This window comes from Coregonus lavaretus (genome assembly GCF_964263955.1).
Source record: "Coregonus lavaretus genome assembly, chromosome: 18".
Taxonomy (NCBI): domain Eukaryota; kingdom Metazoa; phylum Chordata; class Actinopteri; order Salmoniformes; family Salmonidae; genus Coregonus; species Coregonus lavaretus.
In genome coordinates, this window is record NC_140005.1 from 31,507,881 (window position 1) to 31,522,992 (window position 15,112).

The 15,112-nt window shown below is 45.0% G+C and overlaps 1 protein-coding gene across 1 annotated transcript in view; it reads right to left on the minus strand.

Moving 5' to 3' along the window:
• Positions 1-15,112, minus strand: part of ttc7b (tetratricopeptide repeat domain 7B) — a 62,454-nt gene that overhangs the window by 21,445 nt on the left and 25,897 nt on the right. The window contains exons 6-15 of the mRNA XM_084182325.1: positions 9,175-9,253; positions 8,864-9,042; positions 8,419-8,482; positions 7,660-7,797; positions 4,844-4,927; positions 4,632-4,736; positions 4,386-4,503; positions 3,567-3,624; positions 2,805-2,877; positions 1,453-1,613 (exon numbers count right to left, since the gene is read on the minus strand). Coding sequence (XP_084038451.1) covers positions 1,453-1,613; positions 2,805-2,877; positions 3,567-3,624; positions 4,386-4,503; positions 4,632-4,736; positions 4,844-4,927; positions 7,660-7,797; positions 8,419-8,482; positions 8,864-9,042; positions 9,175-9,253 — 1,059 coding nt within the window. The remainder of the gene's footprint in view (positions 1-1,452; positions 1,614-2,804; positions 2,878-3,566; positions 3,625-4,385; positions 4,504-4,631; positions 4,737-4,843; positions 4,928-7,659; positions 7,798-8,418; positions 8,483-8,863; positions 9,043-9,174; positions 9,254-15,112) is intronic.

Consider the following 15,112-nt stretch of genomic DNA (forward strand, 5'->3'; position numbering starts at 1 on the left):
CCCTGAGCGGTTTCCTTCCACAATGGCAACTGAGTTAGGAAGGACGCCTGTATGTTTGTAGTGACTGGGTCTATTGATACACCATCCAAAGTGTAATTAATAAATTCACCATGCTCAAAGGGAAATTCAATGTCTGCTTATTCAGGTGCCCTTCTTTGCGAGGCATTGGAAAACCTCCCTGGTCTTTGTGGTTGAATCTGTGTTTGAAATTCACTGCTTGACTGAGGGACCTTACAGATAATTGTATGTGTGGGGTACAGAGATTAGGTAGTCATTCAAAAATCATGTTAAACACTATTATTGCACACAGAGTGGGTCCATGCAACTTATTATGTGACTTGTCAAGCATAACAAGGCTTGCCATAACAAAGGGGTTGAATACTTACTGACTCAAGATATTTCAACTTTTCATTTGTAATTAATTTGTTAAAAAAATTATAAAACATAATTCCAATTTTACATTATGGGGTATTGTGTGTAGGCCAGTGACACAAAATGTCAATTTAATCCATTTTAAATTCAGGCTGTAACACAACAAAATGTGGAAAAAGTCAAGGGGTATGAATACTTTCTAAAGGCACTGTACATATTCACACCATTCACCCTCAGCATCATGTTTTTACACACACACTTCACTCTCCCCCAGGGAAAGCCGAAGCTCAATCAAGCTCGTGAAAAAACAGGGCAAAAAAAGAATAAAAAATTGGAAAATGAAAAAGTGTGTTATTTTTAATGTTATGTAAGTGGCTGAGGCAGAGATATCGAGGCACAGAAGCCAATACTGTGGTACCCTGAGGGTACAGCAGGCTAAATCTATTAGAAATTGTGAAATTCAAACACTGGAAACAAACAGAGCAGGGAAAAGAGGAAAAAAAATCGGTTGTCAGAGTTACGTAGAGTCAGGGGTGTGAGAGGGGAAGGGTTTGTGCACAAATTAACCATCAGACAGAGGAGAGGAGGAGAGGAGATGGGGAGGCGGCAAAGGAAAAAGCAACCCAGAAATCTTCTGTATAGCTAGCACTCTGTGCTTTCTATCTGTAACAAACACACAGCTCTAAAAATACAATTAATTGCTGTCTCTCTCTGCTGCCAAAATAACCAAGCGGATCTGTGTGCGGGTGTGTGTGTGTGTGTGTGTGTGTGTGTGTGTCAGTGTGGATGGCTGGCATGCCGTACCCACTGCCTGCTCCCTCTGCCCTTCTTGGTCGCAACCCCCCCACCCCCACCCCCACCCCAGTCATCACACTGGTCTAATTAAGGATGCCAGATGCTGACCTCTCTGATGCCCAGGACAATGTAAATAACACGCTGAGCAGAGTGGCATGCTGACTGATCCTTTGGTTAATGTGTTTGTTCACATGCCAGCGCCAATGTTGTAGACTAATGTATGAGGAGTTAAGAGTGAGTATGAGAGTGTGTCTGTTGTGGAGAAAGGCCAGACTCCAGACTCACATGAAGCTCTCGGGGTACTCGCTGAGGGCCATCTCGATGATGTTGAGAGCGTCGTGGTAGTGTTTCTGGGCCGACAGCAGCAGAGCCAGCAGGTGGAGAGAGTGCACGTCGTCTCCCTGCAGCTGCAGAGCCTGACGCACGTACCCCAGCGCCTCCGGGATCTACAGCACACGGAGGACACGGATCACATACACCACCAGTCATCCACAGCCAGGGGTGCTGCTATCTGGCCATGCTGGAGAGGACAGCAGGATATAGATACCCTAACCTTAACCCCTATTACATCTGAACTCTTTATCTGACTAATGTTACGGTAGAAAGCAGTTACTCGTTATCACCTGCTTCCATCTACCCGGTAATGACCAATATAAGGTCCTTCACATTTGTCTGTCTTCCACTTCCGAAAATCAATGGTATATGTTAGCTGTGAGTTTGTGTGTGTATGTTTGTGTGTGTGAATCAATACTGGCCAACAGATGGAAAGTAATCAGAGACTATATTTGGTATTAGAGGCACCTGGGGGTTTTATAATACAGTACAATGGTTGTCACTGAATGTAATTCCAATTCACAATCCTCTCTATCCTCTCCAGACCTGCCGGTGACATTCTAACATGTTGCTCCCGTCAGAAAACCACCCTTGACATTTCCGTCTCATTGTTTTAAAATCTATTTTAACGTCACATTATTTCCGTGTCTCAAACCAACACTTTATTTGGGTCTTTATCGCCATGGAAACAGTCTCTCTCTCTCTCTCTCTCTCTCTCTCTCTCCGAGAGAGAGAGAAAGGAAGGACAGAGAGAGAGAGGAAAGAGAAAAAAGGAGAAAGACCCAGGGAGGGGGGATATAGAGAAGAGTATAGAGTTGAGAAAGAGACAAAGTACATGATGGAGAGGAGAGGGAGAGACGACTAAGAGAAAGGAGCAGGAGGGAGAGAGAGAGGACAGAGAGACACACAGAGAGAGAGAGAGAGACACACACACACAGAGAGAGACACACAGAGAGAGAGACACAGAGAGAGAGAGAGACAGACAGATAGACAGAAAGAGAGAAAATGCGAGAGAGAGAAAGAGAGAGTTTACATTGACCTTAGATTGACCCGTGTGAAAGATGAGCACCTTTACCTCATAGGGGGTTGAAGCACTGAGCGGACACGCACGCAGGCACACACACACACACACACACACGCACGCAGGCACACACACACACACACACACACACACACACACACACACACACACACACACACACACACCTATCTACAGAGTATCAGTGCTGCTAGACCAGCTCCAACATGCAGAGAAGCTTATTAGTCCCATCCTGACTTTGAGCCAGTGTGTGTCCAGGCCTTACCTGCCGTGACACAGCCAGCTGCAGGGCCAGGTAGAAGGCAGCCAGGTGGTCTGTGGGGGACAAGCTCTGGGCCCTGAAACAGAGATGAGGAGTAGTGAGTGAGTAGGTACAAAGTGTCCTTCAAATACTATCAGCAGGCACCACTATGGCATTATAAAAAAAGATATATACTTGCATGGCTGCTACTGAGAATGTGGATTGCTTGCAGTATCATAAAGCAGGGAAATTAATGCACTCACTGGGATTTTTTTCAACCGCTATCTTACAGTATCAGGTCCTATTACACTGGGACCACCAGGGGACTAACCTAGAGTGGGTGCGTTATCCATCCATCCAATCCCCTACTGAACTAGCCTCCCCCAGCCCTGCCCTGTCTTGTCTTGGCCTGCCCCAAACCACTTGAGTTGGGCTTACATGGTTCTCTCCAAACGATCTCTGTGTGAAAGGCTTAAACAGGCTCTTTTATACCACTGCATAGTTAATGTGTCAGGAGAGTTGTGTGAGACTGAGGAAGATTCTCCCTCCATTACGGGAGCCAGGGTCAGGCCGAGAGGCCCCAGAGGGGAGCAGAGACAGGGACAGAGACAGGAACAGGAAAGAGGAGACACAGGGATGGGAAGGGGTACAGGGGACAAGGAGAGTGGTGTCAGACGACACCTCCACTAGAGACAGCAGGGGCAGGGAGACACAGAGAGAGGGGATGGGGGACAGGGAAATATATATCGCCAAATTCATTAAAAACGGAGAGGGACGGGGACTCACCTCTGGAATGCACCCAGGGCCTTCCTCTGATACTCCTCCTGCATCCCCCGTAGGGACGCTGTAGGGAGAAAGAGAGAGAGGGAGAGAGAGAGAGAGAGACAGGAAGGGGGTGAGGAGGGTGGGAGATGGAGAGGAGATATGAGAGATGAAAGAAAAAAGGAAAAGAGAGAGAAAGGTGTAAAAATAGAGGAGAGAACAGAGAAGGCAGCATATGGGAGAGCCACATAAATTGAGTGAGCATTTAAGGGTGAGTGAAATCGAGAGAGACAGAGAGAGGGAAATGGAGTGAAAAACAGACGGGAGGAGAGAAAGGAGATTGAGAGAAAGCAAGAGAATGAGAAACAAAAGGAGAGTGATTAGGTTCAGGAGGAGGAAGGGAAGGGTGCTTACATTAGGCTACGTTAAGTCATAAATATTCAGCTTGTGTACGCAATATGTTACAGTGGAGATAAGCTAAATGTGGTAGTGAGAGGAGAGCAATGTAGGACGGTCATACACCAGAGATAGTCAGTGGCTGTTAGTGTGTCTGGGTGAGGTGTGACTGATAACTGTGGACATTAATGTGTTATGGTCATGTCAGATTAACAATCCTTGAAAATCCTTCCTTTCCTTTCCTTACCTCACGCCTCTGATCTAAAAGAACTGAGCAGATGAAAGCAATGCTACTGATTTTCCACCATTGTTTTTACCCATCCAATCAGTGCAAATGAAAGGGGGGAGACGAGGAGAGGACATGTTTTCAAGCAATTGAGACAGAGCCCTGGCCCTAGGTGGAATACTGTATGATGTCAGTGGCTGAAAGTGGGAGCGGTCCCTCACCGTCTGTAGCCTTGAGGCTGTACACCAGGCCGATGGCTAGGTAACCTTTAGCTCGGAACTCTGAAGCCTTCTCTCCCATGTCCACCACCATCTTAGCAAAACACTCTCCTTCCTCCAGCTAGACAGAACGAGAGAGAGATTATTCAAGTCTTTTAATGCAGAAAGTTAATCATATAGGACAAATAATGTAATGATTTCTATGAGAGATATGTGAGGGCCATTGCTGGGCTTGTTGTTGTCGCTCACCCAATGGAGTGCTCCGATGCACAGCTTGACGGCTAGCAGGGGAATGGTTGGGTCGTCCGGCTTCAGACGGATACACTCCTTCAGTACCTTTACCGCCCGGGCCGACTGCACACACACACGCACACACACCACACACACACACGGTGAAGCACAGAGTAACGCTGTACATAAATGAAATATGCATGACGTCACAATAGTGATGTCAGACTTACCTTCCCTGCAGCCATCAGTGAAAGGGCCAGCTGGTACCAGAGATGGAACTCCTCAAAGGCAAACTTCATGGCCCTCTCTAGACACTGCCGACACAAGACAAAGGTCAGAGGTCAATAACACTCACTTGATATCACATTTACATGTCAATTAAAATAGGGAAATACCTGAATTCAACATTACTCAGGAAAACCACATAATTTCCTGTTTGGTCAAATAAATACATTTGAGGGTTTCTAAGTCAAACCCACAAAAGGCTTTATTTGAACAGCCTTTGGAGCCTTAAATTACAACGGGAGAGCTAGGAGTTCTTAGTTGTGAGCCGAGCAGACAGCAGAGCGGAGAATGACACCAGAGTGTGCTAAGCAGAAGCAACGCCTTCCTTTCTTCACACGTTAAAAACTCCATCACCTCGAGGAACAAGGCTAAGTGCCAGGCAGGGAGACATATTTAGATCAACCCTCAGATCCAATCAGTGGCTCACAGCTCCAACCGAGAACCAATTACAATGCTCCGCCACTTCCTGCCAACACCTCCCAAGTGAAGTCCTACCGTCTAATAAGTTGGTCCATAAAGTAATAGCTGCAAGAATCCATTGAAATAAAGAGCTTTTCTCTGTCTTTCTCTCATGGACTAATCACAGACAAAGAGCTTTAATTGAACAGGGTGGCAGGGTGGCCCAGGCAGAACAATCAAAGGCAGATTAAAAGGCAGTGTAACACACACACACTTAGGAAAGCCTGAGGACAGAGAAAGACAAGCAAACATCTGCCTGTTTCAGTACAGGCAGATTACTAAGTAAGAGCAGCATTTTAAGACACAGGGGTAACACAGACATAGAGACAGACAACACAATGTTGATAATTCAAGACCATAGTTTACAGAGCCTTGGCACAAAATACTCCCTCAGGCTGCTTGTTGTATTCACAAGCCAAACCATTGGCTTTCTCTGCTTTCACAACCTTGATCAACACAATTCTCTCTCTCAAGGAGAAAGAAAGGTTTTTTAAAAAGTGTTTTGGACTAGTGTTTCTGATGACTGCAGTAACTGTAGCAGTGTCTTTGAGTTCCTGCAGTGAGTGCTTTATCTCTTGTTCAGTAAGAGAGAGAGAGAGAGAGAGAGAGAGAGAGAGAGAGAGAGAGAACAGCGCTGGGGGATGGAGGGATGGACTTCAGAGGGCCTTCAGATCAATGAGATTAGATCCATTCAGCCATCGACCGGACCCCAGGACGGCTTCCGGCTACTGGTTCCAGAGACACGGTAAACGAAGAGTGCCAGCTAAGGTTTCCAGGGCAACGGGGCAACTATAGGCCGTGATTGGTCCCTGTGGGCCTTTTCAAGTGTTCCCACGGTTACTGATGGGGCGGTTAGGGGATAGGTGTGTATAAGTGTGGGATAAGTGTGTGTGTGTGTGTGTATATATACAGTGCATTCAGAAAGTATTCAAACCCCTTGACTTTTTCCACATTTTGTTACGTTACAGCCTTATTCTAAAATTTATTAAATTGTTTTTTTCCCCTCATCAATCTACACACAATACCCCATAATGACAAAGCAAAAACAGGTTTTAAAATGTATTAATAAAAATACAAAACTGAAATATCATATTTACATAAGTATTCAGACCCTTTACTCAGTACTTTGTTGAAGCACCTTTGGCAGAAATTACAGCCTCAAGTCTTCTTGGGTATGACACTACAAGCTTGGCACACCTGTATTTGGAGAGTTTCTCCCATTCTTCTCTGCAGATCCTCTCAAGCGCTGTCAGGTTTGATGGGGGAGCGTCACTGCACAGCTATTTTCAGGTCTCTCCAGAGATGTTCAATCGGGTTCAAGTCCGGGCTCTGACTGGGCCATTCAAGGACATTCAGAGACTTGTCCTGAAGCTACTCCTGTGTTGTCTTGGCTGTGTGCTTAGGGTCGTTGTCCTGTTGGAAGGTGAACCTCCGCCCCAATCTGAGCGCTCTGGAGCAGGTTTTCATCAAGGATCTTTCTGTACTTTGCTCCGTTCATCTTTCCCTCGATCCTGACTAGTCTCCCAGTCCCTGCCGTTGAAAAACATCCCCACAGCATGATGCTGCCACCACCATGCTCCACCGTAGGGATGGTGCCAGGTTTCCTCCAGACTTGACGCTAGGCATTCAGGCCAAAGAGTTTAATCTTGGTTTCATCAGACCAGAGAATCTTGTTTCTCATGATCTGAGAGTCCTTTAGGTGCCTTTCCAAGCGGGCTGTCGTGAGCCTTTTACTGAGGAGTGGCTTCCGTCTGGCCACTCTACAATAAAGGCCTGATTGGTGAAGTGCTGCAGAAATGGTTGTCCTTCTGGAAGGTTCTCCCATCTCCACAGAGGAACTCTGGAGCTCTGTCAGAATGACCATCGGGTTCTTTGTCACCTCCCTGACCAAGGCCCTTCTCCCCCGATTGCTCAGTTTGGCCAGGCAGCCAGCTCTAGGAAGAGTATTGGTGGTTCCACACTTCTTCCATTTAAGAATAATGGAGGCCACTGTGTTCTTTGGGACCTTCAATGCTGCAGAAATGTTTTGGTACCCTTCCCCAGATCTGTGCCTCGACATAATCCTGTCTCGGAGCTCTACAGACAATTCCTTCGAACTCATAGCTAAGTTTTTGCTCATGAAATGCACTGCCAAACTTTCACCAAAAAATGTTTTCATTTTGTCATTATGGGGTATTGTGTGTAGATTGATGAGGAACAATATGTATTTAATCCATTTTAGAATAAGGCTGTAACGTAACAAAATGTGGAAAAAGTCAAGGGGTCTGAATACTTTCCGAATGCACTGTATGTGTGTCCTCACCTCAGAGAGCATCTCGTACTGTCCCCGTCGGCCCAGGGCGATGGTCAGCAAGTCGTAGACCACAGAGGCACTCTGCAGACTGATGATACGATCACTGTTGTGCTCCGGAATCCTGCTCAGCACCGCATCTCTGTTGGCCTGCATGGAGAACACACACACACATCATAATGGGGGGGTAACAGAAATCCCTACAAGGATAGTAAACAAGGAAAATTATCTGACGAGGACAAACGCTATTTTAAGCTTAGGGGTTAGGGTTAGAATTAGAAGTTAGATTTAGAGGATGAGGTTTAGGGTTAGGAAAAATAGGATGGAAATCAATTTTAGGTCCCCACAAGGATAGTAAAACATGTGGTGTGTGTGTGTGGTGAGGAGAAGAGTAGAAAGACGAGTGTTGTGTTTGACTGGGCAGAAAACAGGATGATTGGGGCCCCTGATTTTAAAAGCACCCATTAGAAGGGAAAAACTAACAGCATGGAAATCTAACACCCTTTTAACTAATGTACCAAAGGAAAAAAAGATGAAAAAGTAGGGCTTCCAAACATGGATTTCAATGCATTGCTTTGCCTTGCCTTTGGAGTGTGATGGGGAAACTCTACTGAATTAAACAGTTGGTGTGACAGAGAAAAAATTAATTAACTTTGAATGCATCAACATTAGAACAAAGGGAGTTCTGTTTTATTGTTGAAAAAGTGTGTGACCTGAAAGATGAATCAACCTGCCAGGATAGAGGGATAAAAGGTGTGTATGTAGACTTACCATAGATTCACTGATCAGCAACAGGAGCAGAGCCTCTTCTGTGTTTTCCTGTGGACAAAACAGACTGAGGAGAGAGAGAGAGGGGCAAGAGGCAAGAGGGAAAGAGAGGGCAATAGAGAAACAGAGGGAGAGATAGTTAGCAACCGATTGTAGAGACAGTGCCTGAAAACCACCACAGTCAGCTCAGCTTGGTTTACAAGCCAGCGTAACATGGGATTTTCATGTGTACGTAAGCTGCCTAGGAGTGTCAGATTTTGCCAATGTAGATACACACATGGATTGTGTTGTCTGTACACAGGCTAGTATTATGAGAGTATCAATTAAAGTCTGGAAAGGGCTTTCTAATGCAACACAGTAGTGAAAAAGACAGCCAGAGCGAGCGAGAGAGAGAGAGAGAAGAAAAGAGAAAGAGAGAGACAGTAGACAGACAGAGGTTGGTCCGTACTTCTCTCCGGAGTAGACACGTGGCCTGCGGCTGAGGGCGTAGTCCTTGGTGTAGGGGGCTCCCTGGCGTAGTAGGGGGTCGTCCAGGGGGGACTGGCTGGGAGGGTCCTCCAGAGGACTCCAGTAGCTCTGCTCACACATCCCCCTCAGCAGGATCTCTGCTAGCTGTCGCGCTATGGTCTACAAAGGGAAACACATACACATATACAGTGTTACAGCACAGGGGTGCACGTGCGGGCAAGCACACACTCACACACATACAGGCACACACACACGGAGGAACACTGCACACAGACACACACTAGTACCCACCATTCGTAGGTTCTGTGTGGTCCTGGTCTCTACAGCTCGGAGGATCTCCCGGAAGCGGCCCACTCCCCGGGTCAGATTACTGCGGCAACAACAAATATCATTATGTCATCATCTGTCTCTAAAGTATGGAGGAATGTACTGGAAATCTGAGGCCACAGATTATATATAGTGGTGATAGTAGATACAGATGATATATAGTGGTGATAGTAGATACAGATGATATGTAGTGGTGATAGTAGATACAGATGATATGTAGTGGTGATAGTAGATACAGATGATATGTAGTGGTGATAGTAGATACCGATGATATGTAGTGGTGATAGTAGATACAGATGATATGTAGTGGTGATAGTAGATACAGATGATATGTAGTGGTGATAGTAGATACAGATGATATACAGTGCCGTGAAAAGTATTTGCCCCTTTCTGATTTTCTCTATTTTTGATACTGAATGTTATCAGATCTTCAACCAAAATTTCATATTAGATAAAGGGAACCTGAGTTTACAAATAACAAAAAAAGTTATACTTATTTTATTTATTTAATTAAAAAAGTTATGCAACACCCAATTCCCCTATGTGAAAAAGTAATTGCCCCCTTACACTCACTAACTGGTTGTGCCACCTTTAGCTGCAATGTCTGCAACCAAATGCTTCCTAGTTGTTGATCAGTCTCTCACATCGCTGAGGAGGAATTTTGGCCCACTCTTGCATGTAGAACTGCTTTAACTCAGCAACATTTGTGGGTTTTCAAGCATGAACGGCTCGTTTCAAGTCCTGCCACAACATCTCAAATGGGAATAGGTCTGGACTTTGACTAGGCCATTACATAACTTAAAATGTGTTACTTTTTAACCATTTTCATGTAGACTTGATTGTGTGTTTTGGACCATTGTCTTGCTGCATGACCCAGCTGCGCTTCAGTTTCAGACTCACAGACGGATGGCCTGACATTCTCCTGTAGAATTCTCTGATACAGAGCATAATTCATGGTTCCTTCTATTAAGGCAAGTTGTACAGGTCCTGAGGCAGCAAAGCATCCTCAAGCCATCACTCTACCACCAGCATGCTTGACTGTTGGTATGAGGTTCTTACTGTGGAATGCAGTGTTTGGTTTTCGCCAGACATAAATGGGACCCATCTCGTCCAAAAAGTTGACTCAAGTTTGCCAAAAAGCACCTGGAAGCACCTGGATGATCATCAACACTCTTGGAAGAATTTTCTATGGACAGATGAGTCAAAAGTATAACTTTTTGGATGACATGGGTCCTATTATGCCTGGCGAAAACCAAACACTGCATTCCACACTAAGAACCTTACACCAATATTCCTCCATAGCGACGTGACAGACTTATCAACAACTACAGGAAGCGTTTGGTTGGCGTCATTGTAGCTAAAGGTGGCACAACCAGTTATTGAGTGTAAGGGGTGAATTACTTTTCACACAGAGGCATTGGGTGTTGCATAACTTTGTTTATGAAATAAATGATATAAGTATGTAATTTTTGTGTTATTTGTTCACTTAGGTTCCGTTTATCTAATATTAGGTTTTCGTTGAAGATCTGATAACATTCAGTATAAAAAAATATGTAAAAGTACAGAAAACTAGAAAGGGGGCAAATACTTTTTCAAAGCACTGATAGTAGATACAGATGATATATAGTGGTGATAGTGTGGATACAGATTATACACTGCTCAAAAAAATAAAGGGAACACTAAAATAACACATCCTAGATCTGAATGAATGAAATAATCTTATTAAATACTTTTTTCTTTACATAGTTTAATGTTCTGACAACAAAATCACACAAAAATGATCAATGGAAATCAAATGTATCAACCCATGGAGGTCTGGATTTGGAGTCACCCTCAAAATTAAAGTGGAAAACCACACTACAGGCTGATCCAACTTTGATGTAATGTCCTTAAAACAAGTCAAAATGAGGCTCAGTAGTGTGTGTGGCCTCCACGTGCCTGTATGACCTCCATACAACGCCTGGGCATGCTCCTGATGAGGTGGCGGATGGTCTCCTGAGGGATCTCCTCCCAGACCTGGACTAAAGCATCCGCCAACTCCTGGACAGTCTGTGGTGCAACGTGGCGTTGGTGGATGGAGCGAGACATGATGTCCCAGATGTGCTCAATTGGATTCAGGTCTGGGGAACGGGCGGGCCAGTCCATAGCATCAATGCCTTCCTCTTGCAGGAACTGCTGACACACTCCAGCCACATGAGGTCTAGCATTGTCTTGCATTAGGAGGAACCCAGGGCCAACCGCACCAGCATATGGTCTCACAAGGGGTCTGAGGATCTCATCTCGGTACCTAATGGCAGTCAGGCTACCTCTGGCGAGCACATGGAGGGCTGTGCAGCCCCCCAAAGAAATGCCACCCCACACCATGACTGACCCACTGCCAAACCGGTCATGCTGGAGGATGTTGCAGGCAGCAGAACGTTCTCCACGGCGTCTCCAGACTCTGTCACGTCTGTCACATGTGCTCAGTGTGAACCTGCTTTCATCTGTGAAGAGCACAGGGCGCCAGTGGCGAATTTGCCAATCTTGGTGTTCTCTGGCAAATGCCAAACGTCCTGCACGGTGTTGGGCTGTAAGCACAACCCCCACCTGTGGACGTCGGGCCCTCATACCACCCTCATGGAGTCTGTTTCTGACCGTTTGAGCAGACACATGCACATTTGTGGCCTGCTGGAGGTCATTTTGAAGGGCTCTGGCAGTGCTCCTCCTGCTCCTCCTTGCACAAAGGCGGAGGTAGCAGTCCTGCTGCTGGGTTGTTGCCCTCTACGGCCTCCTCCACGTCTCCTGATGTACTGGCCTGTCTCCTGGTAGCGCCTCCATGCTCTGGACACTACGCTGACAGACACAGCAAACCTTCTTGCCACAGCTCGCATTGATGTGCCATCCTGGATGAGCTGCACTACCTGAGCCACTTGTGTGGGTTGTAGACTCCGTCTCATGCTACCACTAGAGTGAAAGCACCGCCAGCATTCAAAAGTGACCAAAACATCAGCCAGGAAGCATAGGAACTGAGAAGTGGTCTGTGGTCACCACCTGCAAAACCAGTCCTTTATTGGCGGTGTCTTGCTAATTGCCTATACTTTCCACCTGTTGTCTATTCCATTTGCACAACAGCATGTGAAATGTATTGTCAATCAGTGTTGCTTCCTAAGTGGACAGTTTGATTTCACAGAAGTGTGATTGACTTGGAGTTACATTGTGTTGTTTAAGTGTTCCCTTAATTTTTTTGAGCAGTGTATATAGTAGTGATAGTGTGGATACAGATTATATATAGTAGTGATAGTGTGGATACAGATTATATATAGTAGTGATAGTGTGGATACATATTATATATAGTAGTGATAGTGTGGATACATATTATATATAGTAGTGATAGTGTGGATACATATTATATATAGTAGTGATAGTGTGGATACATATTAAATATAGTAGTGATAGTGTGGATACATATTATATATAGTAGTGATAGTGTGGATACATATTATATATAGTAGTGATAGTGTGGATACATATTATATATAGTAGTAATAGTGTGGATACATATTATATATAGTAGTGATAGTGTGGATACATATTATATATAGTAGTGATAGTGTGGATACATATTATATATAGTAGTGATAGTGTGGATACATATTGTCCCGTGTAGCTCAGTTGGTAGAGCACGGCACTTGCAACACCAGGGTTGTGGGTTCGATTCCCACGGGGGGCCAGTATGAAATTATGTATGCACTCACTAACTGTAAGTCGCTCTGGATAAGAGCGTCTGCTAAATGACTAAAAATGTAAATATTGTACCCCTACCGAATACAGACCAAGCTGAAAATAGATTATTCTGAGAAAATCTCTGTCCTCAGAATTATAGACCTGTACAAACATAGATTTCCTATAAATAACAGTGAATATGCGCATATCAGTGTGTGTGCTTGTGTGTCACTGAGCTGGTATGGTCATTAGTGTGTGAGGGAGTCAGTTGATGGGAGGTGTCAATACCATGGCTCAACACTTCTCTATGGATCAGACACACTGCAATGTTGACACACCTACTCAGCTAACACTCCCCCACTGAACTGACAACACACACACGCACAAGCACACACCTTTCACATGCATTATCTGACTGCATCACACCATCATGGGATGGTGATGTGTTTATGTTCGTCACGCAAGAAAGTATCTTATGTGCACGTGAGCATTTGTTGTGTTATCGATGAGTCACACTGTAACTTTGGAGAGCTGCTGACTAGGGTTCAGCTCCGAGTGCTAAACTGCCCGGTAACACCAGACGAGAGAGCGGCCCAGTTCCAAGTGGCTCCTCCCCCTATCTTCCTGTCCCAATGACCAGGGAGAAGAGAGGAGGGGAGGAAAACAGAATACAGCCCCAGGCTACGGAGGAGGAAGTGCAAATAGAAGCAGAAAAATGCTGAATAAATAGCTCCATCTAAATGTGTGGTGAACAGGCGGGTGATGGTGGGGGAGAGAGAGCAAAGTGTCAGCTTCACTTAGTGACTGCCACGTCACATCTCTGTAGAGCTAACCGACAGCTTGACCACCGCTCACACTAGAACCCCAATGTACACTTCTGAAAAAGTGTAATGTACAGACGCTAAGCTAGCTTTGGTTTTGGTCGATTGTCTTTGTATGTGTGTGTGTGTCATGAGTAAACTAGGCAATTTCTTATAGTGTGTGTTAACGTGGTGGGTAGGTTTTGCGGTCTTTCATTGGTATGCTTGGCGCGGGTGTTCATTACATGGGAGTACATCAGAATCCTTGGTGGCTTATGTGTGTGTGTGTGTGTGTGTGTGTAACGTGGTGGCAAATGAGGGCGTCAAAGGCGTAATGCGTATTTGCTGTCAGGCCTCATTTTCATAAATCAGCTCAAATCAATACAGCACTGACAGTAAGGAGATAGGCAGGAAGGAATCTGTGTGTGTGTGTGTGTGTGTGTGTGTGTGTGTGGGGGGGGGGTGAGTAATTGCATGACTGCAGCATGCAGCATTCTAAGACTTGATTTGCTAATAAGAAGTGAGGAAGCACAGACCATGTATTTGTCCAAAATGGCAACCTATTCCCCATGTAGTGCACTAATTTTGATTTTGGCCTATGGTCGAACGTAGTGCACTATATAGAACTAGGGTACCATTTGGGACGTAACCCTTGCATCCATCCAGTTAGTTCATTTGTACGCTAGACAGACTCTTATCCAACCAACCAAACCTTTTCCTCTGTAGGAAATCAGAAATCACTCCCTGACTAAGGCCAAGATGCCCAAATGCGTCAGATTTTTTCTTTTTTATCTGTTCTATTTAACATGACACTTCAATAAAGGCATATTGTTATGAAGACATATTATTAAAGGCATAGTATGAAGAATTGCCTTGTGCCATGCCCAGTACAAAAGACATCCTCCTCATACACTACAACCATGCTTGACCACTTTACAAAGAGGGAAAATAATGATAATAAAAAATGCTGTAAGATTTGTTTTTATTTGGATCCTCAAACATATATGAGCAGAGAGAGCAGCACGAGATTCACAGGCAGGAATGCTACTGCATTATTCATGAGCTTAGCAGACACCCTTAGCCACAGAAAATTACCGCTATTCACAGTTTACACATTAGCCATGTATGCAGCTGGCTATTTACTGAAGACGTTCCCTTTTTAGCGTTGGCATTCGATGACAGGAAAAGCACCTTCCCACTTGAAATGCTGTGGGAAGTGTGTGTAAACTGTGTGTGTGGTGTATATGTCTTTCCACCACTATACCAGTGTGTGTGTGGTGTATATGTCTTTCCACCACTATACCAGTGTGTGTGTGGTGTATATGTCTTTCCACCACTATACCAGTGTGTGTGTGGTGTATATGTCTTTCCACCACTATACCAGTGTGTGTGTGGTGTAT